We start from the raw sequence: 25842 nt of genomic DNA on the forward strand, positions 1-25842 counted from the left end.
ATCAATGTTTTTTTGTTTAATGATTTTTAATGCTTGAACAGTGTTATTTATATCAAGAAATAAGGAATAAATATTTATGAACTTGCTTTATTAGGTTGCAAAAGATAGAATTCATAAAAAAAATTAAAGAAAAATACTTTAAGGTGGAAGCTGCAACTGCCCTTGCAGAAAGTAGCAGAAAAAAATCGAAAAAATTAGAGGAAATTGATTCTGACCGGGAAACTGATGAAGAGAAAAAAGAAAGCAAAGGGAAGAAAAAGGACCGACCTGGATTTAGAGACCGAAAGGTTAGGAAATTGCTGTTGAAGATCTTGAATGTTTCATCATTTTATTTCTTATTTAGTATAGTAGAATTTCAGATATCCAAATTAATTGTAACCGCAATTTGTATATAAACTGCTGGCAATCCGAAAAGGCAACACCATAAAGGAAGCATTCAAACAGCATGAATCTTGCATCATGTTCTATATACTGCAATAGACTATGCAAGTGATTACAATTTCAGTGCGTTCGGGCATCATGGGCGACTGCTGTACTTCTTGAAATCTCTATGTAAAGGTAGGAAAGATTGCCATTTTGAATAATGTGAATTGTGTTCTTGTGAGATATTCTGCATTTGCAGCTTCAGTATGCCTTGTAGAAAATCATTTGCATCATTTGAGGATGTTCCTGAGTTCAACCAAGGCAAAATCATTGCGTACAGAGATTGGAGATTATTCATCTGGGAAATCCGTCATCATGTTGAATGTAGTGTCATGCAAATATGGAATTTGTAGATGCAGGAAAGAAAGACTGAGGGACAGGAGCAACCGTCTTATCGCACCACCTCATGGGAAGGCAGGCTTATTGTGCGCATTACACTGATGGAGTGCTTTGTCAAATCTGCAGCAATCACAATCTGCAGATATCACAATGAATGCAGTCTGTAATATAATAAATTATGTCTGCACAAACAATTCTATGTTATTTGTAGTACAGTGGACTGCCTGCTAGACGTCTGTTGGTTCGCTTATCTTAACTTTAAGCATCAGGCAATTTAATTTGCAATGGTGCACTGAATGGGAAGGTATATTCGAATGGCATGACACTGCGTTTTCAGATGAATCACACTTCTGCCTCCAATACCATGATGGTCATATTAGACTGTTGTGTTATGCATCATCATACTGGCCTTGCATCTAGTGTTATGGTGTGGGGTAATATTGGATTCCACTCCTGTATTGGCACATTTACCAGCCAATGCTATATCTGTGAGATTTTGCAGCCTGATCTTCTTCCTTACTTCCAGGGCTTGTCTGTGACCACATTTCAACAAAACAATGTGTGACCACATGTTGGATGCAGTGTTCAAGCTTTCTACATAGCCCACCATCTTGCATTTTATTCTGGCCTGCCTGTTCTCCAGATCTATCGCTCATCAAACATGTCTGATCAATGATTAGAGAATGCCTAGCCTGGTATGGTGCACCTGCAGGCTACAGTGAACACCAGATGAACTTTGGCTGTGTGTGGAGGCGAGTTGGGCTGCTATTCCTCAGCAATACATCCAAAGCCTCTTTCAGTCAATACCATGACATGTAGCAGACGGTTGTTGACAAACCTGGAGGCAATACTCATTATCGATTTTATTGCCTTCTTTATTTTAAAGAAGGGTGTATTCCAAACCAGTTAGCATTGTGTTTGCTGTGAATTACATGTAATCTGTGAAATAAATTTAGCTTTGATATCTCTTTTCCTTCCTTGTATTGCATTTTGGATTGCCAGCATTTATAAATATAAATTATATGTATATATATAATTAAAACATTTATATACTATATATGTAAAATATAAAAAATAGGACGGCTTTGCTCTAGGTGAACAAGCAACCTTTAATTAACTTTCTGCAATTCAGGATCAGAGGAAGTAAGAAGTGATAGCACATGCCCGACGTCCCTCTTGGTAATACTCCCAACACCCCCTCAAAATTTTATCTTTTTATTTTATTTTGTTAGGAGAGTCAACTATGGTCAAGAAACTGGCTTGGGTTTTTCATATTTTCTATACCAGTCACAATCTGCTGACCATAGTTTAGCACAGAAGTGCTACCACACAAACACATATTTTTCACATATTTAGAAAACCAAACATCTTCTTTCTTATATTATTTTGTAACAATATTTTTTTTTCTTCTTGTTGTAAGGTAATATTCATTTCTAGTTTCTAAAATTCTAGTAATGACTTTAACTTGATCATACAAGTTATTTGTCTTAAATTTTAATTTCATAGGATTTTGTATTTTTACAAAAACACTTTGATATAATGTATAATCCCAAAACCAGTTACCTTTTATTAGGCAACGGAGGTTTTTTGATATTTTGTACCTAGTACCCCCCAACCATCAGCAAGCTAGTCATGCTGATCTGTTGGAGAGGGCATGCCAAACTTTTGATTCAAAGTGTTAATGACTTATTGTATCATATTATTACAGATTTATATTGAATTGTTTTCTTAAGGTATTATATCATAATGTTTTGTATAGAATTTTTAAATTACTTTAAAATATGTCAATGTATTGTTAATTACCTACGATGAGAAGAATGAATGCACGTAATACGTTATGCATAAATCGTATATCTTTTAACTTTTATCTGAAAAAATGTTCCCTGCAAAAAGTTGAAACATCTTCTATTCAAAATTTATTATGGAGACATATTCGTTGAAAAAAGTGCATAATATTTGTGAGCTTATTTTTATATTGTGGACTTACTGGCACCAAGAGACTTCACCAGTATCTTCATTCGATGAAAAGGACTTCACAAATTTTTCAATACACATTTTGAGAAAAATTGAGGACTTTTATATTTGTAATTTATTTATTATTATTCTTCCATATATTATTGTCTTATAGTTCTAAATTTAGTTATAAGTTATATGTTTATTTATAAATCATTGTAAAATTGTATAATTCAAAAACTTTATAATTATATGAGAAAGATCATAATTTATGATAGGACATAGTTAAAGCCTGTAAGCTATGTCCTAGATGTTTCTTCATGTCTTTCCTCATACTTGCTTCACTAATCTACTAATGCTTTGCTCGCCCGGTCTCTTGTTTTTAGGAATGGGGGAAGATGTAAAATATAAAAAATAGGACAGCTTTGCTCTATGCAAACAAGCAACCTTTAATTAACTTTCTGCAATTCAGGATCTTCCCCCTAGACCAGTACTTTCGAGAACATTCCAGCCTATTATATAACTGCTTCTATAAATAACGAAGTCGTGCCATTTTGGATCAGATTTCTTCTCCTCCTGTGCTACAGCACTTCACTGCTGCTTAAGCCATCTTTCCTTTGTTAGAATGATCATGATGCAGAAAGTTTAAATCACTATTGAATATGTAATTTGGAGAATTTCATCTAAAGTAAAAATGATCTGCGGTGAAAATTAAAATAAAGATACAGAATACTAAAAAGTATAATCCATCTGTGTCATCATTTCTGCTGTATTCCACTTCACCAAAAAAAGAAAAAAATGCCTAGACTCTGATGATGAGCTTCGTCACTCATATGCTCAACTGCCAAATATATATGTAAGAAAAATGAAGGATATGTAAAAGATTAAATTAGCAGCGAAAATTAATTTCCCTTCTCTATTCTTAAAATAGTAACCCCTCTCTGCATTGTGTCATTTCAAGACTATTCTATGTCATATGATTCTTGTGTAATTATGATGATGTAAATGGAACTAAAACTCAACCAGCCAATAGTCATTTTAGAGCAATATTAACTGTCCAATCAGAATGCTTTGAGAACTAAAACTAACTCAGTGTGACTTAAGATTTCATCCTGAGCATTATGCACTTACTTACATGCTTTGGCTTGGTTGAACTGCTGTCTGTCTGCTTCTCATTTCTTACTGCAGATTTATCTAAAATGTAAAAATTCTTGGTATAGACACAATTAATGTGCCAACTTCATTGTGGCTGCAACATATTTGCTGAAATAAAAACTGAAGATTTAATCTGCCTTTGTCTCCAATTTCGTAGTCATTATGGATCAACACTTCTCACTATCAAAATTCCTGCTCCTGAATATATTACATATATATATATATATATATATATATATATTATGTATGTGTGTTTTAATTTATTTTATATATCCCTTTTAATAGATTAGTTCTCCATTCTTTTCTAAAAACAGTAGTATGCTTATAATAAATCTTTCTGAAGCATGGCATTTCAAAGTAATGTACATCATATGATTCTTCTATAATGCAAATTAAATCTTTTGTCCAATTGAGATCAAATCTAAACTTTAATTAATCCAGTAAAGTTGTACTGTGTCATCCTGTTAAGAAATTAACTGTATAACTTCACCATTCTTAATCTGATATCAGTATTGTAATGTTATCTTTTCTTACATTTGCCTGTGTTCTGATAGCATGTTGTGTACAGATTCTTATTGTCACTGCAATTATGTGAAAAGCAAACTTATTAGTTTTTTGTCCTTAAGTATTTATTTACTGTGTTTTATTCAAGGTATTATGTAAAAAATAATGATGGTCTGTAACTATCCGCAATAGCCAATTATTAAAAGAAATAATCAGGAAAAATGCATCGGCGTCTAACAGGCTCAAAATTTGTGTTACTTTTATGTAAGGGGGGGGGGGAACTGAAATGAAATGAAATACATTTCTGACTTTACAATGTGTGTTAAGCTACGGTAATAAAGAGTAGTTAATGAAGATTTAAATTTGCTTATTTAAGCTAAAAGGAAGTAGTTGGTCGTATGGAAATTTCTGTGGTTTTTCCAGATCACAGCATGTTTTCTCGTAATTATTTTGTTACTGCTGATAAGGAGTGACCTTGACCAAAACAGGTATTTAAATGTAATCTTATCTGCTTGTGTTGCATAATTCTATCATGTGGTTTGACATAATGTTTGGTTCACACTGAAGTGCTAAGACTAGGGAGCTTGAAAGCTTATTTTCGTGGTGTTGGGCTGTTTTATTTTAAAAAAAAGAAATATAGATGAATCATATGATATACGTAGTTATTCAGACTGCTCGTAAAATTTGTCTACACATGGACAAAGTACTATTTCTGATGACTCAATATGAAAGGGGTTTGAGAAGTTTAAGCATGGAAATTTTAGCCTTGAAGATGTCCATTCTGAATGAACATCCTCTGTAAACAAGGACTTGTTAAAAGATGCTGCTCAGGAAATGTCAGAGAGACTAAATGTTCTTAAAAGTGTAGAACATGATAATTTGAAGAAGGCTTGTATATGTAAGGTGCCATGATTTATGGATACCTTTATACTTTAACAGATCAGAATATGCTTGCTTTAATTTCAACATGTGATTCTTTGTTTCAAAGAAATGAAGCTCCTTTTTTGAAACGGCATGTTACTAGAGATGAAAAGTAAATATTATACAATAGCATTACAAGAAAAAGAACAGGATGTAAACTACCTCTTAAACAATGAGAAGTAGATCGGATCCTATAAAATAAATGCTTTGTGTATTCTGGAATTCCAAAGGAATTGTATGAATTGTTGCCATGAAATCAGACAATAAATTCAGAAAAATATTGCTTATTTTCTTGTACTCACCCAGTCCTGAAAAGAATTCACCAAGCAAGCACGAAGTCGCCAAAATAGGTTATCCCTAACGTCAGCAAAGTGTAGTTACATGGCAATCTAAGTATGCATGTGCATGCAGCAAATGAGGGGCATTTTTGCCTTAAAACTGAATGTTTATTAGCTCAAAGGACGTTAGCCCAGAAGGGCTATTAATTTCTTTTTGGCATTTTGCGTTGGTTCACTGTAAATATCGATTCACTTTTCAAATTGTTGCCACCATTTATAAGAGCCCTGTGTTATATTTAAAGAAATTAAATAATGAAGAATATGCATAAATGTATGTATGTTTCTTGCATTGTGATAAAACAACGGTATCTAGAGCCATCAAATTTTTAATAATGTAATCTTCCACTAAATATGGGCATCTGGAAGCCTAAATTTTGAATTTGAAATTTGTTTTATTAACAATTTCATATTTTGTAACACTTTAACAAATTTTTTATTAACAAAGTCAATGATTTCAAAGGGAGCAATGGCAATACTGTACGGAGGGGGGGGGAGGAATTTCTCCAGTGCATGAGACTTTGTATCGGAAATTCTAAAGATATGCCCATGCGATATTGCTATTGAATTGAATTTTGTGGTTTAAGTGTGAAGAACAAGATATTTAATAAATAAAGGTAGCACAAAAAATGTTGAAAAAATGCTCCTTTGAGTGTAATGTAAAATCTGAAGGTTTTCAGATTTTATTACTATTTGATTTTGTTTCATTGAGTGCCTTTGTTTTCCCCATGTAAAAAATCATAATAGGATTGTGGAGTTTGTTGGCTGATGATAAAAAAAGCTTTGCATTTCTTTAGAAATATGGCATTTTGTACTGTAATTAGAGAATGCAAGGTTTCATATTCCATGATGAAATCATACTTCTCAAAAGACTGAATTTTACGATTCAAAATTTATGCAGTTTTTTGATGATGTTTTAAACGAAAACAGATTGCTGTCTATATAGGAAGGACAAAAGCATGTGTGATGCCATATTTGTGCAGTTCTCTGATTTTTTTTAAACCAAAATCAGATCACTGTGTACATGTAGAGATTATATGCTGTGCCAAGTTGTCTACAATGCCAAGTTTCTGTAATTATCCAGTGGTTTTTGAAGCTAAAATAGATGCTGTGCACTTGGAGAGAATGATGCCAAAAAAGTAATTGTTTTATTATGGATGTTTTTTATTTTTTAAATTTTGCTTATAGGTTTTTGTTTTATGCATCTCCTTTTCACAGTTCTTAATGCATCACAATTTTTGAAAATTGCTGTTACCTTTCTAGTCTTTCCTTGTTGAAAAATTAGTTGGCAAGAATTTTTGGGCAGATAACCAGACATTTCGAAATATTTTCCACAAATGGCAGCTTTAAAAGTAGAAAGCTTCTGAAGTGTTTGTCGATTTTGTTTTCTCCAATTCAGTGTTAGTTCTTCTTCTGAGTGAGCTTCCAGAGTTATTATAAGATTTTCATAGCTTTTTGGTAATCTGCCTAGCACTAGTAATAATGCTATACCTCAATCTGTGATCAATAAATATTGTGAATTAATTGCTGTTTTGCAATGTATTTGGTATTGCTGCTTGAAGGTCAGATCAGTGAAACCCAATTCTGTCAGTCATCATTTGAGAAGTCTCATAGTTGTCCAGACATGCAGTTTATGCAGTTTGTGTCATGGAACCCTTTGTAGTGCAGCAGCACTGTTAAGTGTGAAGTGGAGCAACGTACGAGTGAGAAATTCTGTTTAAAAAAATTGGAAAATAACGAGGGAATGTTACTACATGCTGTACTATGTATATGGTTAATAGTGCTGTATTGGAAAAGTGTGTACAAGTGGTACAAACATTTGCATTACAGTCAGGGCAGCGTGAAAGATGTGCATTGTCTAAGTGAGGCCTTGTACACTGTGCAGAAAAAAAAAAAAAAAAAAAAAAAAAGTTTTTTATCTTCCTTTCTACTGAGCCAATTGAGAAAATTCAAATTGCGTTTTTCATGTCTCCAAACTGCGACGTAGGATATGTATTAGATTTATATATACCATTGTTCTAATATAGGCATTTTGACACAAAATTGGACTTTTTCTGAAATAACATACCAATTTTTTTCCATATTTCAATTCTATGGCTCAAATTATGCCAAACTACCAAGTTTTGTAAAAACTGCAGGAGTAGTTTTTAAAAAATTCGCTCTAAATTTTAGCTCCTCCATGTTAATTGAGTTTGGTATATATTTATTAATCTCTCTTTTTTATTAAACTTGTTCTATTCTTCCTTTCACATTTCGAAATTCGGGTTCATTCCAAATAAAATTCACCCATTTTTTATGATTTATTTTTAAAATTTGTATTTTAAAGTAATTTTTATGAATTTTTCAAAAAAAATTTGACTTATAATCTATAAAAATTTTACCTTCATCTTAAAGTAGACATATTTCTAAGCATACATGCAAAAAAATTACAGTTTTTTATTTAAGATTTCCGAAGATATATGTGAATTTATATATTGGCACGTTTTGAAATTTGGCATATTTGTTGAAGGCGATAAAATATCAAATGTGGTGTAGACACTTTGCTAAAATTGTTTGAAAGTAGGAATGATGTGAGTTTTTTTCACTCTTACACAATGTAAAAAGATAGGAACGAGGTGCCTTTTTTTTTCTACTCCGGTGTAATGGCAGGGAAAGGAAAATTGGTTGCCATATATTAAGCAGTTCGGCAAGTGAATTATTCATGAAAAATTTGCGCCAAGATAAAAATTTGAATTTCTCCATAAATTCCGCACCAAATTTTGCAAAATTAATATTTAGGCATAATTTCAGTTGTAGAATTGAAATATGAAAAAAAAAATTGGTATGTTATTTCAGAAAAAATCCAATTGTGAAGCAAAATACATATGTTAGAACAATGCTATATATAAATATAATATACGAGGGGGAGTCAAATGAAAACCATAATTATTTTTTTTAATATTATTTATTAGTCACACAGGGTACAGAAGTAAATCACTTTTCAACATAGTCCCTTCCTCGTTCAATGCAAGTCCGCCAGCGCTTCGGAAGAGCCTGAACACCTGCAGAAAAAAAGTCTTTTGGGTGACGGCGCAACCACTTCTGCACCGCATCGCAACCATTGCATGCGCCGTATGGGGCCGTGCATTGTCGTGTTGCAGCAGCACACCGGCTGACAGCAATCCACATCATTTCGTTTTGATGGCAGGCCGGAGATGATTTTTTAGGAGGTCCGAGTACATAGCACTCATCACAGAGGTTCCTCGTGGCGTGTAGTGTTCCAAGATGATGCCCTTTTCGTCCCAAAAGAGGGTCAGCATAACCTTCCTGCAGACGGCTGTGTCCGAAACTTTTTGGGTTTCGGTGATGAGGAGTGGTGCCACTCCTTGCTCGCTCGCTTTGTTTCAGGCTAATGGTAATGCACCCATGTTTCATCACCAGTGACGATTCGTGACAGGAAAGCATTACCGTCACGTTCAGCACGCCACAAAAGGTCTTTGCACGCATCAACACGTCGCTGTTTCAGTTCAGGCGTCAGTTGTCGGGGCACCCATCTTGCAGACACCTTATGAAACTGGAGAACATCATGCACAATATGATGTGCTGATCCATGACTCATGTGTACACATGCTGCAATTTCGTCTATTGTCACATGACGGTTTTCCAAAACGATGGCTTCAACGCCTGAAATGGTCTCTGGAGTCACTATGCGGCGAGCCTGGCCGGGGCGTGGAGCATCGGCCACGGACGTTACACCATTTGCAAATTTCCGGCACCATTCATAGATTTGTGGCTGTGACAAACATGCATCTCCATACTGAACCTTCATTTGCCTAAAAATGTCAGTCGGTTTCACACCTTCACTTCGCAAAAACCGAATCACAGAACGCTGCTCCTCGCTGGTGCATGTGGCTAGTGGGGCTGCCATTTTGGAACTGTTGTTGCGCCGGTGTTTGTGCATCTGCCAGCTGCTGCCACCTAGGAGACATCTGGCATACTATCGCAAACAGGCATGCCAACTTACAGCTCACTGGTGCCATATGCGGATTTTTATTTGTACTTTTATGGTTTTCAGTTGACTCCCCTACGTATATCCAAAGTCGCACTTTCGAGATATGAAAAAAGTAAATTTGAATTTTGTCAATCGGCCCAGGAAAACGGGAGATATAGAACTGTCCCCCCTTTTTTTCACCCTGTGTACCAACAAAAACATTGAGCAAATTAATGATTTCTTCACCAAAGATAATCGACTAACTAAAAGGTTATGTGAGCATAAATCCTGTGCATGGTTAGTGTCTACTGATCAGATTGTTAGTATCTACTGGCCTTATTTCTGATCAGAAAAAAGGATGGAGGTATGTGGAAACTTTATCAACGAGTGGATAGTAACCCTATCTTTCCTGAATAGATCATTACATTTGGTGAATCATGTTATCTGAAGTGGTGCAACCCACAATTGAAAAGGCAAAGAAGGAGTGGCATGGGTATCAGGTCACCAAAATCTAAAAAGCATACCTGTATACCTAACATAAGCATGCCTGCCAGAAGGTACAACAACATTGAATGCAGCTACTTAGAGTGCTTTCTGAAGAGGATCAGACATCTGTGACACCAATATACTGAACAGGTACCTGCTGCACGATAATGCACACTCTCATATCTCTGTAATAACTATGTAGCAGTTTCTGGCATGCATAACCATGTAGAAATTCCAATTACATAAAGGCTTGTTATGCTCCATCTCACCTCCTATTCATCAGATCTCGCCCCTGCCATTTATCTCCCTTTCCCTCACTTGAAGAAAACGTAAAAGGACAGAAATTCTGTGATACTGCTGATATCTAATACAATTTGAATGCTAAACTCACACAGGCTGTCTTAACCCAAAGTATGTGAGAAGTTCATGCATTCTGAGAAGTGTGTAAGCAAGGGAAGCAATTATTTAGAAGGGCAATAAGCTGTTTTCCTACATACATGTAACACCTTTTTTGTAAGTAAATTATGAAATTGATCATTCACCAGATCTGTTGATCACAGATTGTATGTCCTTTATATCTTCATCAATGCCTTGCAATTGGGCTACAGAGAAAAAAGAAAAAAATTACCTTTTATGAAATTTACAGCTACTATATCTGAATAGGGACCTTTCTGAATAACATAATATTTTTCTCTTTGAGAATATCTGGTGGGAAAATCTATTTTTGCATTGTAGGGTTGAAAGAATCACAGAACAGAAATTATAAAATTAAAAATATGAAACCGTAATTTATGAAATAAAGAGCAATTATGAAAAATATCAAAATTTTTTTAAAAAATTTTAATTTTTATTCCTTTGCTTTATTAAACATTTCTTTCAACACGCGCATGCGTAAAACATACATTACTCTTAGTCGAAATTAGAAATTAAAATTTTGCAAGTTTAATTTTAGAAATTACCTTAAACACTTTATTACAAGATTTATACCAAGTAAATTATTTGTTATAAGATCAAATATCATACTTCTGTATTTTTAGAATTCAGCTTAATTTCAAATGTATCAATTAACTATAAGTATTTGATACTATTAAGGGTTAATTATATACTTAATGACAGCATACAAGAACATATTTCATTTTATGCACAGAGATATATTGTTGTTGTGTGATAAAACAAAAGAAATTCAATGTCTGAACGATGTACTTGCTCCTATTGAACCAGTGGACAGCAGTATGAATTAGACAGAGCTTTTAAATTAAACAAGTACACTTTAAAAAATAATTAAATGAATTTTGAATTCCTGATTAATGCATCTTCCCTGCAAACTGGTCAAGCATTCTTTGTATGCCTGATGATTGAATCTGAACTTCTACCTTTAATCGTGTTGTGGGTTGTGATTCTGAAACCTTTCACATTTTCCTTTCCCCCCATTTTTTTTAAATTGTAGTTATTATTCATTTAATTGAAACCTTCAATCAGCTAGTCTGTATATGTAGAACTAAAAATATTTTTACTAGTTTTAAATAATTAGGTGTACATGTATCTTGAAATGTATTCAAACTACCATTTAGGATGCTTTATACTATAAAGATATTAAGGATGTTTATACTATAATGTTTTATACTATAAATAAAAAGAGTCTAAATGTAAATTAGAAGCCATATTTTGAAATTGTGATCAAGAAAATAGTTCTTTAGATCATGTTTTGGGGGAACTCTGGGCTTTTCTGAGTGAAATCTTTAGAGAACTTGAGGATTAACAAGAGCATTTCATTATAAATAATTTAATACGAGAGGTATGCATCTTCAGATACTTATTTGTCTGTGCCTGTTATTTACTTCTGTCAGTCTGTGTATTGTTCTTCATTTATTTATAGTTAGATGAACCTGATCATTTCATGGTGAATAAATTTTTCTTATTGTATTATAAATTAAATATCTTTACACAAGGATAAACAAAGGTAATAGCTTTGCACATTTTGGCTTGTTTTATTTTTAATTGTTATGTTCATTTTTGTTTAATTGTTTTATGTTTAATTGACAGATTATTGAATATGAAAATCGCATTCGGGCTTATTCTACTCCAGATAAAATATTTCGATATTTTGCAACACTCAGAGTATATAATGAACATGGTGAATCTGATATATTTATGACTCCAGAAGACTTTTTACGATCTTTGACACCTGGTGTTAAACAACCAGAAGGTACATTTATTTTTAATTATAATTGAGTATATTCTAAATTTCCAATTCTTATGTGCTATAGTTCTTGGTAAACTAATGGTTATGTTTAAAATATAAACTAAGAAAAATCTTCACATGTTATTCAAACATTATTCTCTATTCAATGAAAATCAAATACCAGTTTAGATATTATTAAGGGATTAATAAAAATCATTCTGAAGTCAGTGACATTGTTAAATCAAATATAAATTTTAATTCAGCTTTAGATGTGATTGAAATACGTGTTAGAAAAGCAAGAATAAAAAATGCATAGCAGCTTTAAATAATGATTTTAATTCAGCTATATGTATGTAAAATATAAAATATCTATCTTTCAAATAATAAATTAATAATAGCCCTTTAACTTCTGTCTTCATCTAAAATAATAATATTTCTGGACTGTGTCATTTGTAGATGAATTTATACCATGAAGCTTGTGTAATACTGATGACGTAGCTAATTGGGAACCTAAACTTTTAGAACTTAAATCAAAATCCTTCTCTTAACAGCCTTCCATATTGGATAATTTCGCTATGCTTGTTTCCTATTTCAACAATATAAAAAATGTAAATGTTCTTGAGTAGGCATGACTAGAGTGTCAAGTGATTGTGGCCACAAATGTCAACTGGAAATAAAAATGGGATCAAAACCACCTCGATTGCCAAGTTTCTTAGTCATTACGGATTCTATGTTCTAAGTATCAAGTATCTTCGCAATCAGCATTTATATGCTTCTACATCTCTCTATTTTTACGTCAGTACTTCTCTGAAATTTCCTTTTATTACATATATATACTATATATGTAATATAAAAAAAGATGTACAATTTTAACAAAAACAGCCAAGCAAAAGACGTCCTTTGGCTAGCAAGCAATATTAATCTTACATATATAATATTGTAATATATATGTAAGATAAAAAAGATGTAAGTAAAAATTATAATTTTTAAAGCCTCTTAATTGCTCATTTTTTTATTTGAGTACTTCCTGTCTAGTAATAACTTCTCAAAACTTCATCATATCTGAAAACTAACCCCATATTATGTCATCTTAAACTTCTGTATTGCCTATAAGTTTTAGTCAATAAGATTAATGAAACATTTTACTATAAATACTGTTGCAATCCAACTACCTTTTGTCTTTCTTTGTGTATGCTTGCTAGCCAAAGGACGTCTTTTGCTTGGCTGTTTTTGTTAAAATTGTAATGTGTCATGATCAAAATTGTAGGGTTCAGATTGTCCCCCTGTGATCTACCATACCATGAGCAGTTAACAAGTAATAAAGAAATACTTGGATTATCGAATAATTTTGTGATTCTTTAAAAATTCTCCTCATCTTCTACTACGTAATCATTATTTTCAGTGATCTTTTAACCTCAATTCCCTTGCAGTTAAGATTAATAGCTAGAGGACAAAATAGCAAACGTGCACTACACTAGCGAAATCACGCTCTGTTTAACCTTCTCCTTTCATGCACTTAAATACTCTCGTTCACCTACTTGTCTTTCTTTGCGTATGCTTGCTAGCCAAAGAACGTCTTTTGCTTGGCTGTTTTTGTTAAAATTGTAATGTGTCATCATCAAAATTGTAGGGTTCAGATTGGCCTCCTGTGATCTACCATACCATGAGCAGTTAACAAGTAATAAAGAAATACTTGGATTATCGAATAATTTTGTGATTCTTTAAAAGTTCTCCTCATCTTCTACTACGTAATCGTTATTTTCAGTGATCTTTTAACTTCAATTCACTTGCAGCTAAGATTAATAGCTAGAGGACAAAGTAGCAAACGTGCACTATACTAGCGAAATCACCCTCTGTTTAACCTTCTCGTTTCATGCACTTAAATACTCTCGTTCACCTACTTAATTTGTATCCTGGCAAGGAAATGTGAGGGAAAATAAGAGAATTCAGAAAAGATATCAAAATTAAAATAGCTGGTTAGTGAACCAAGGGGAACCCTACAATATGACATAAACATAATTTAAAAAAAGAAAGAAAATATTCATATTAAATTGTGTGTTTTGTTCTCTTTGGTGAACCTGCCTTGAGTGCTTAAGACCACTGAATATTAATAGTCCAACCTGAATTTGATCTCAGGCAGCATTATGGCTGCATTCCCCTTGTGTGATATGAATTTGAGTTAGTTTCTCTTAAAAAATCCTCCATCAAGGCATCACTGCTTAAGCAGATAGCCCTATTTCGTAATTTTGCCAAATTAAAATAACCAAACAATCTTTGGTGAGCCATTTGATTTTATTTGGTCACAGTAATGCTTTCTACTCATTAATGTCAACAGTGTATACTGAACAACCAGTTTTTTTATTAGTATTCTGCCTCTTTGTCAAGTATGTGAATTTATTTTAATAATTATTTCAATTTAGTGCAATTTTATCTTATTTTATAGTTCTTAGCCCAAATTGATTAATTTATATTTCCTGACAGAAACAATAAAGGAATCCTGACAGTCATATATATTGTATAGTAGCCAGTACAGGGGGGAAGTACATAGGATGTCAGAATTTCACCATTGGTGATACAGATATAATCCGACTGCTTTGGCTGTGCAGCTTCAGCTCTGTTTTCTCGGAGAACACTCTGGGGAATGGATCCTAGGATCTCTCACCCTTCATCTCGTTACATCAAATTGCTTGAGAGGATTTTTGGCTAGTTGTGCCCCCCATGCTGTGCACATGTTATACCAGAGATGGGGAACCTACTTACCATGAGAGGCCACATATTTAAATTAGGAATAATGAAAGAAGCCACATAAGTTGATATACCTATAAATGCGACTTTTGTGAAATTACTATAGTTTTTGTATAGGTTTATCAATTTATTACTTTATTTAGAAATAATATTAAAAAACCCTTTAAGTGACTTATCTATTATGTAACATAAAATGTTACAATTGGAAATATGTTCGTATCCACATGAGACTTGTCATAGCATTAATCTTTGAATATTTTTTAATAAACAACTATATATTCTTCTTCAAATAAAAATAATAAAGTATTTAAAAAATTATTTCATTATAAAGAAATATAATAGAAAATAGTAATAATATTAGTAGAAGTATTTTTAAATAAATTGATTACACTGTAAAGAAATACAATAGAAAAATAATAATATTAAGTTATAAAAAATTAACATAGCAACAGTACATAAAATAATCTTAAAATGCAATGGAAAATTTAATGGGGTATTTGCGTTTATTTCTTGCTTGAAAGTAACTGAATTTAACTGAAAGTAACTGGATGGAGCTTCATAACATGCAGACTTAATGGATCCTCTAAATGAGCACCTGTAATTTGCATTTTTAAACTAGTTTTAATTTTTGTCGTAAAAGGAAATGTTGACTTGTAAATAATAAATACTACTAAAGTAGGAAGGTAAATGGCATGCATGTTCTCATAGGCATGGATATTGAACAACATTTTTCCAAATTTCAATTGGATGCTTTTCAGCATCAGAAAGGGATTTGAAGATACTAGTTTCCTCTAACTCTATTTGTAGATCCATAGGATCCTTGGATATATCTAGTAAATATGAGTCAGTCAAATACCAGTTTCATAGCAGAAGTGTGCTCAGCAAAATCTGAAAAATCTTTCAGTATATTCTGTTAAAAAATCCAAGGCCTCTACATATTCATTGAATATTTCACATTTTTGTTTATTCAACATTTTTGCTAGCTCTGAGAAATGTTCTGTAGATATATCCGAGCAAGAGAGCAGTGTTTTGAAAAATGTTAATTTTTTCGAAATGCTTGTATTTTCCCCTCATTTTATATATATGCTTCATTTAACCTTGCAGTTAAATATAAATTATTTTGTTTTGTCATGATATCAGATAAAATTGCAATGTTTCTGCAAAATGTTCATCTGGTAGATCATATAATTTTTCTTGTTCCAGATAAATTTTTAAAATTTGTCATCACAAGGTTAAAACTTTTATCAAAACGTGTCCTGTTGATAGACAGCAAAGCTTGCAGTAGTACAGTCAAAAGTCGTTAATCTCGACTCGTCAGGACTTCGGCGATTCCGAATTATCGATTTTTCCGGATTATAGATCATCAGTTTAAATCTCGTAAGATGGCATGCAGAAATTCTAAAATTAAAAATATGAAACCACAATTTATGAAATAAAGAACAATTATGATCTAAAGGGTATCAAAATTTACAAAAAAAAAAAAAAAAAAAAAAAAAAGCTTAATATTTATTTGTTTACTTTATTAAACATTTCTTTCAATGTAAGATGTTTAAGTTGCTTCATTTTATGTGATAATACTTTCTCTTTAATTCTATAAACAGACATAATTTCTTGTTCAGTTACAAAGTTCCGCTGTTAAAGTCCTGTTAATTGCTGTGCCGAGAATACCGACTAACTTGTCAATCGAAATTTTTTCGTTTTCACTAACCTCTCTGTCACATTCTTCATGTCTTTATCCATTTTTTGGAGCAATTTCACTTTTTATTTGGTGGACATCGAAACATACTTTCGTTTTGTAGATCCTTTGGAAGTTCCAGCATCGGAAATTCTATTTGACATAATCGAAATTTCAAGTTTACTTTTATAAAATTGCTCTTACAATCTGCAAAATATAATAAGCGGGATCCAATTCAAAGATTAAGGAACAACACAATCATTAACATTAACTGAAATAGACAATTAGATAATTTTAGCTTACACCGTCCGTTGTACATTAAACGCGCAGGCGAAAACGTATTCTGCAGTTGCGCACACGCATATGCGCAGTAGTCTAGGTCTTATGCGCACGCGTAAAATGCCTGTGTGCATGTGCCAACACGGCGCATGCGCAGAAATTTTTTAGCTTTGAGGTAGCTAAAAACATTCCGGATTATGGGTGTCCGAATTAACGACTTTTGACTGTACAGTAGATCAAAAAGGGATTTGTAGATGAACATTGTATCTCTTTTGTAGATACACACTGTACATTTCTTCATCTAAATTTATCATCTGCCAAAATTCATGATGACGATTTCATTTATGTAGATACTGCATAGTTCTATCCAGGGTGTCTTGCAAAGATTTTGCTGATACAGAACGTAGTGAAATAATAATTGGGTTTTTCAAGTTTTCCTTTTATCATAAAGCAGCAAATCCTTCATTTTTATTTCTCTTGGAAGGTGTGCCATTGGTGCAGACACTGAGCAGATTACTGCCATTTAATTGTAATCGTTGAGGTACTTCTCTGAGTTTTCGAAAAGTTATCTAAGTTTTTGAAAATGTCAACTTTGAGTTCTGGTTAATTTACCCAGAATAAGAAGTTCTTCATAATACTGAAAAATCTTTAGTTACAATATGAATAAAATATAAAACTTGTGCCAGGTCATTTTTATCTAAAGCAGTTAAAAATAAACATCTTTATTTTGAGTAATTGTACAAAGTTGCTCTCTTTACATTTTGAGCTAATTCGTGCTATAATTCGTGCATTAATAATGTGGGGTTTACTTTCAAAAGAACATGGTAGAGCACAAGTTAAGCATAATTACTGCTTTATTTTACTAATATGAAATAAATGAAATAAAGATAAAAAGTAAAAGTTAATAATTCAGATGGCAATCTCACGATGAAAGTAAGTCCAACAGTTCTACAGGATTCATGTAACCACTAACACACACTCCTCAATAAATACATTCAAAGGGCCCGTTTGTCCTTGTATGGCTAGCTATAGATATGCATCTTGGAGGATCTGAGGGCCATCTGCCCGCTTCAATTCCATCTTGCAACTCAAAGTTATCTGCTCTGGGCGTCGATCATGTCTTAATCTTTGCACTTCCAGCAGTCGTCTGCTGCTTTGCAAGCTGCGCTACATCATGGCTCTGCTGAGTTGAAGTGCAAGTGAAAGCAGTCGAAGAATCTACCACAACAATAATACTGCACAAGAAGCACACTCTTTTATCTTTAAAAGAAGTAAAGAAATAATCTAACTCCCACTCTGTATTAATTGTTCTGAGCTGAGCATTGCATCCTTCTAATTTATGTTATGCTCAATATGTGGCAGCATGCTATTATATTAATTTTCAAATTATTGTAATCTGTATAATTAAATATTAATACAAGAGCTAGAGGCCACAAAAGAAACTCAGGGAGGCCGCATGTTCCTCCACCTGATGCTATACATTTGCAAATATTTATGCTTTCTCTGGGATTTGAGCCAAAACCCAATGATATAGCAGCCAGCATTGCTAACCATTATACCAAAACGTTGGCGTTTTACAGAAACATTCAAACTAATTTCCAGCAAGCATTCTTATAGTCTATCCATACTTATTGATATTTCATTTCCATGAAATGCTATTTTTTCTGATGTGCAGTTTCATTTTTTTGAGAATTAGCATTTTCTTGAATTTTTGGCCTTATCATCTAGAAAAATCAGATGGATTCGGTTTTATTTCTAGGTAAATACTAGAAGTCCATAATTATATAATGAATACCATTTATTATTATCTCCAGTTTCTATTTCTGCACATGTAGAATTAGAAGTTTCTTTCTGTTTGTGTGCATCCCCCCACAGAGTCTTGCTCTCATGCTCTTGTGCGTATTGACATAGCCATGTAATGGCTTCTATCACATTTTTAAAAGGATTGGTAAACACTTCAACATTTTGATAAATGAGAAAGAATCTGTTATTGGAATTGACTGTTTGAAGTTGGCCTTCACTATTCTGTACAACATATCACCAGTGATTCAAGTTATTCCTAGTAACAGTTTGCACCAGTTATTCCTAGTAATGATTCAATGACCTTGCGAGATTTAATTCTCACTGTATATGATGACACAGTGAGGATTAAATCATACCTAGAGTACTTGATGGGGGATGCTTTGGCAGTTTAACTGTAGTTGGACTTTTGAACTCTTTTACTTTCTAACTGTTTATTTAGTTACATTATTTCATATACTTAGAACTGTAACTTGAATTGTAGAAACTGCGTGTATATAATTATAATCATAGCTATATCTCAGTTAATACTGTGGTTTTTCTGGTGCTCACATTATGGCGCATGCATTGTTGTTGCCTGTTTTTTGTTAAATATAAGAGTTGTTATGTTGCGGAAATCACTACTGACCAATATAACGAGAATGTGTTGTGAATTAGTACACTAGAGTGGTGTACTTGACATAACACTTAGTACACTAGAGTGGTGTACTTGACACTATGCTCCAGATATGAAAAATCTTTAACTGATATAATGAGGTGAAGATCATAGTAATTAAAAGATTAACGACAAGCTGGAACTGGTTCATTTGACTTTCATTGTCATAGTATGGCCATTCAAAAAGCAAGTGTTGTAGCTGAGGGGTCTGAGGAAATATAATGAATTTGACCATCTGGCTCAAAATGTGATTTCTACTCAACTGAGCATGCTTGAAATCAGTTGGAACTCTAGTTGACAGCCAGGACAAACTGTCTTAGAACTAAAATAGAACAGTTCACTATGCTATGGGAGAAATGAGACAAATTATCTGTAGATATACAAAGAAACTTAATTGAAAGGTCTTTCATCAAAATTTTGTGCTGTGATATCAATCGGTAACAGACCCACATTATTGAAACACAGTTTGAACCTAAGGTAAACACATTCCTTTTTGTGGGGATGTGTTTCTGGTCATTATTGGCAGTGTAGTGTATTTCCAGTCACAAGCATTGCAGAATTTGAAATGTAACTAAGTCAATTAATGATGTTTCACATTTCAAATTTAGAAATTTACTTAGCCTGAGACTGATGTTAGTGAGATTTGTTTCAAGTAGCAAAAATTTTATTCATTAAAACTTGGTAATGATTTTCTAGAAACTTTTCAATTATTGCTGAGAGTATCTATAAGCTTTAAGTATGCAAACTTTCTGTTACTTATATTTCTTATGTAATTTAATTTTCCATATGTGCTAAGGACTTAAGAACCATCATGTATTATCATGAGTTTCTTATGAAATATGACTGTTGTTAGACTGAATATTTAGAGTTCCAATTAACTTGATTATAGAACTGTCCTGCTGTGAGTTCCAAATCCAACAATATATGTATGTATGTGTGTGTATGAAGGATGACAATTGTTAAACTGCAGTAATGTTTTGAAATATTTTGTGGGAAGTCTTATTCTGTAAATACAACTATCATGTATGATTTATTTTTACAGGTCTGGGACTGGATCAGTTTAAAAGAGTTGAACTCAAAGTAGGCATTTGTTTTAATTTTAAGGAGAAAGAATGAATAATGAACAAATGATGTCTATTATTTTTATCATAATTTCTTAAAGCAAGCAATAAAGCCTCATCATTATTTCTTTTTCTTTGAACTGCTGTCTGTATTTATGCTTTATGTTTTCTGCATCTTCTTTTCCTTTTCTAGGCTGACACTTTTCACCTTCCTGGACGTAAGCTAGAACTAGAGATGCAAACAACTGTATGTGTTTATTCTCTAAACATTCTTCCTTTTAATTAGAACATATAGCAGGCCTAGTAATTTTCATATTGAGCTTTCCTTTTTAAAAAATTTTTATATATACAGTAGAATTCTGTGTAACACGTTCATGATGCCATTGGTATTCATGTTTTCCACTGTGAGATGGCGCTCAATTTCATGCTTCGCTTCATCTGGCGGTGCGGTACTATCACTTATTCAAACACTGTATGTGTAGTTGTTCGCCCAGTAACAAAGTGTGTACTCTTACTTTGTGAGTTTTGTAACTCATGTTTTTTTTTAATCGTGACAACACATTTCTTCTAATAAGTGTAACTAGAAAGACAGCATTTAAAAAAATTTTTTTGCCCATATAAACAATAAATAACATGGATATGGAAATAAGTGATTTGTCTCATGAATATGTAAATGGAAACAGGAGAAATACATCAAGATCAAGAATACTCTCAACTGGCGTCCCCCCCTCCCTGCCACGGAACAGCGTGAAATTGATAAACAGATTTCAAAATGGTTAGATAAACAAATCCATTTTTTGCAGCAATTCCACTTTTTGTTTAATGGACTTCGAAACATACTTTCGCTTTCTAGATCCTTTACATATTAGTTAATATATATCGGGAATTCTATTTGACATAATCGAAAGTTCAAGCTTACTTTTATAAAATTGCTCTAACAGTCTGCAAAAAATAATAAGCCGGATCCAATTCGAAGATTAAGGAACATTGCAATCTGCAATATTAACTGAATTAGATAATTTTAGCTTAGCTTATACTGTCCATAAACATATTTTGCGCATGCTCACACGTATATTCGCAGCCGTAAAGGTCTTACGCGCATGCGTCAACGCGACACATGCGCACGAAGTTTGGAGCTTTGAGGTCTGGATTATAGATCATTCCGGATTATGGGTGTCCGAATTAACGACTTTTGACTGTATATATATATTTTGTTAAATCATTGCTCTTCATTAAAAATAAAATTGGCTCACTTATACATACAGTATTTTTTGCTGATAATATTATTTTGGATGCATTAGAATGAGATTAAAAACTTCAGAATTTCCATTTGAAATTATTTAAATCACGTGAAAATGATATACAACTTAAAAGGAAAAGCTTATATTTTATGGCAGATAAGCAGTATTTGCATGCTATTCTTGAAGAGCTAAGCTCTAATTATCTATTTCAGTTAATGTTGCAGATTGCGTTATTCCTTGATCCTCGAATTGGATCCGGCTTATTATTTTTTGCAGACTGTTAGAGCAATTTTATAAAAGTAAGCTTGAACTTTCGATTATGTCAAATAGAATTTCCGATTTATATTTACTAATATGTAACGGATCTACAAAGCGAAAGTATGTTTCGGAGTCCATTAAACAAAAAGTGGAATTGCTGCAAAAAATGGATAAAGGCATATCCTTTGTTTATCTAAACTTTAACGTTTGTTTATCTAAACTTTGTTTATCTTTAACGCCGCGCACAATGAATTGGAAGTTGATCTGTCAGCACTATCCTTATCTTCAGAGCAGATGTTTTTATTTTATTTGGCTTATAATTGCTTACTAAATGTAGTATTTCATTTCGATATACTCCGTCTTTGATATAATTTAAATCAGATGCCTCGTCATTATAATTCGCTTCCAATAGCGAAGAAAGTGACAGAGGTTATTGAAAACGAAAAAATTTCGATTGACAAATTAGTCGGTATTCTCGACACAGCAATTATAGGACTTGAACAGCGGAACTTTGTAACTGAACAAGAAATTATGTATGTTTATAGAATTAAAGAGAATGTATTATCACATAAAAAACGAAGCAACGTAAACAACTTACATTGAAAGAAATGTTTAATAAAGTAAACAAATAAATATTAAGCTTTTTTTTTTTTTTTTTTTTTTTTTTTTTTTGTAAATTTTGATACACTTTAGATCATAATTGTTCTTTATTTTGTAAGTTACGGTTTCATATTTTTAATTTTATAATTTCTTCATGCCTTTTAACCAGATTTAAACTGATGATCTATAATCCAGAATCGCCGAAGTCCCGACGAGTCCGGATTAACGACTTTTGACTGTATACTTTTGAATTGTGAGAACAAGGAAAATAAAAATCAATTTAAGAAAATTCAAAATGACTGATTTTTCAAGCTTACTAAATGACTTACTAAATTTACTTCTTCATTTCAGTTTAGTGGGATTTCAGTAGATTTTGCGGGGTTTTAGTATACTGTGATACTTCCAGTTTTTATTCTTTGTAACTGTTTATTGGTGGTCTCCTAGATACTTGTAATGATTATTCGTTTTTTACTGAGTTAACAATTTAATTAACAATTAATGAGGCAGAGGTATTTTTGATAATATTTTTCACTTAATCCACTATTATACTTATTTTCAGGTAGTAAAGAGAGAGAGAGGGGGAAAAAACTCATTTTTTGTGCTTCATTTCCAGAATGTTACTATTTTTGCATATATTTTTCATAAAATAAACTTCCCTTCTAAACTTTTTATTTTCATATTAATAACATAAAAAGAAATTTATACATTTTTAATTTTTTTTTAATCTTTAGTTTTATCAGAACTATCACTTTTAGAGTATTGAATCAGTGTACCCTAGATAAAAAAAATATTCAATGAAAATCAATAATATTTTAGGATTTCATGCATGGGTATTTACCAAAAAATGTTAAATTAAAAAAAAAACATAATGTGCTATAGATAAACATAAATTTCTCACTTAGAAATTATCTCCTTTAATGCTGTAAACATTGTAGAAGAGAATGAGAATAGTGAAGATAACAAAAGTACCATTGCATAACAAATGTGATCCTGAATCGAATAGCATATCTCCAACTTTTGCAAATTTTTCATTATTTTTATGAACACTTACGGTTTTATAAATTTATATGTAATATTAATTTTTATGATATTTACAGTCTTTTGCAAGTGCTAAAAAATTGGGCCAATTTTGTGATTACTCAACGAATGTGTGTTTAAAGTTCATACTTTTGGTAGATTGTTTGAGTTCCTCAAGCTATCTACATTAAAAATAAGTTCTTTTAAATTATTTTGTCATTTGTAACCCAGTTTAATGATTTATCAAAATTTGACGACTTGAAGATCAATTTATTTACAAAAATTTTAATTAGGTGACTTCTGAATATTGTAGGATTTTTTAAACAAATATAATAACGTCATTATGATGCCAATACAATAAAGATAATAATTAAAAATAAAATTAAATAATTAATAAAATATTTTTTTAGAAGAAAAACATATTTTTATTTGCCCATACCTTTTTCAGAATGTTTTTATCTTTTATTTAGACAATTTTTTAACATCTTGATTCTGAAATTTAAACAAGATAATGAATGCCTTAAATTACATTTTTTGCATTATTTTTAGCAAGGACAAAAATGTTACTATAATTATGTAAAAATTAAATTAATTTTTTTTGCGATGATAGTCTGACCCCCCCCCCCTCTTTTTTGTGATATGAATTCTTTATCTATTACTTTTTAAAAGTATTCAGATAGTTTTTTGTGCAAATTCATTTTATGCTTTTCTTGAATTTTTTTCAAAAAGGCTTCCTAGTTTTACTGTAATAACGTAAACAATTCCTGTTTCACTGTCATATTTTTACTGTAATCTTCCTATTTTTACTGTAAGCTCAATAGTAGTCTGATCTATTACAAATAAATAAATTGCTGTACTTTGTTAAAATATTGCAGAAGTAGTTAACTTAAACGTTTATGTAAATACTTCTTTTAGTTTTTCCATTTTGATTTTTTTTTGTGGGGAGAGGGATTTTATTGTTTGTCTTATGAAGAGAGAAATGTGATATGTAAGCTTTGGAAGATTTTTAATAATTCCTGTAGCTCGTGTTTTACAGTATAATTCCAATAATCTGCTGGTGCTTTATTTGCGGATGTTCACAATCCATGTACATTTTTAGATGTAAACAACAAAATTCTGATGCTTCTGAAATTCAGCATTTCATATTTAACAGTTTTGTCTAATATATGTATGCAAACAAAAAAAAATTATGCTAAAAAATACACCATATTTGTAACATATATTCATTGAAGAAACAAATTAGCTCTTTTATTGAAAGTATTTAGCATTTTCTATGTGGGCATCAGCTTTCTTTTTTTTTTTTTTTTCTTTTTCTGTTTGTCTCCTTTCAATAGAACAAAGATTGTGAGTGTGCTTGTATTTTTCTTCATTTTGGATGAATCCATGCTTTAAAGCGTATATTCTGCTATCTTTGCTGAGAAATTTGTATATAAATTTATTGAATGAATAAATTAAAAATGATGTGGAAGAGTTCATTGCAAATAATTTTAAAAATTAATCAATCAATCCTTAAACTTGAATTTTTTTTTCTAAGATTAATGTTAGGTAATGAATAGTAAAGCAAATTTCAAAAGCACATAATGACATCATAACTTTAAACTATTTCCAAGTGAAAGAAGAACCAATATTTCCCAATCTACTTCATAGCATCTATCTTGTTTAGAAAAAGAGAGCAAAATATTTGTTTTATAATCTGGGAAAATGTCAAAACTTTGTGAGGGATACATTTTTAGGGGTTGAAATTTTAAAAAGATGTATGCCAAATAATTTGAAAAAAAATTAGCGATTTTCTAAAATTCACCAAAAAATCAATTACATTAAAAATTTTACAGAAATTTCATGTTAAAGATTTTTGCCTGCTTTATCCAATGGTGCAAACAATAAAAATCTACTATTTTTAATTTATTCGTTAAATGAAGGTATGTATGAAAAATTATTTCAACATTAAATTTTAAGAGATTTGAATCGAATTTTGAAATACTACATTACATTCTCATCCACAAGGAGTGTGTGTACAAAATTTCCACTCGATAGCATATCAGGAAGTATTTTAAAAATCGATCATAGCAACAAACATCATGAGTGGACTTGCAGGTAACCAAATGGTACTGTTATTTAAATCTAAATTTAATGTAAAATTTTTAAAGGTAAAATATAAACTAAATGCAGATTGAAGTGAGCTATAAACCATAAAATTTTGCAGTAATGCAATCTGTGGTTCTGAGGTATGCAAATTAATAGAA

General features: G+C 31.9%; 1 protein-coding gene across 2 annotated transcripts in view; it reads left to right on the forward strand.

Moving 5' to 3' along the window:
* MICU1 (Mitochondrial calcium uptake 1) overlaps positions 1-25842 on the forward strand; it is a 54648-nt gene that overhangs the window by 14446 nt on the left and 14360 nt on the right. For both annotated transcript variants that reach the window (XM_035348715.2, XM_035348744.2), the window contains exons 3-6: positions 95-287; positions 12130-12292; positions 20465-20502; positions 20677-20730. In XM_035348715.2, the coding sequence (XP_035204606.1) occupies positions 95-287; positions 12130-12292; positions 20465-20502; positions 20677-20730 (448 nt within the window). The remainder of the gene's footprint in view (positions 1-94; positions 288-12129; positions 12293-20464; positions 20503-20676; positions 20731-25842) is intronic.

This window comes from Stegodyphus dumicola, chromosome 4 (assembly GCF_044657685.1).
Source record: "Stegodyphus dumicola isolate Sdum_Otavi_A_Nest chromosome 4, ASM4465768v1".
Lineage (NCBI taxonomy): Eukaryota > Metazoa > Arthropoda > Arachnida > Araneae > Eresidae > Stegodyphus > Stegodyphus dumicola.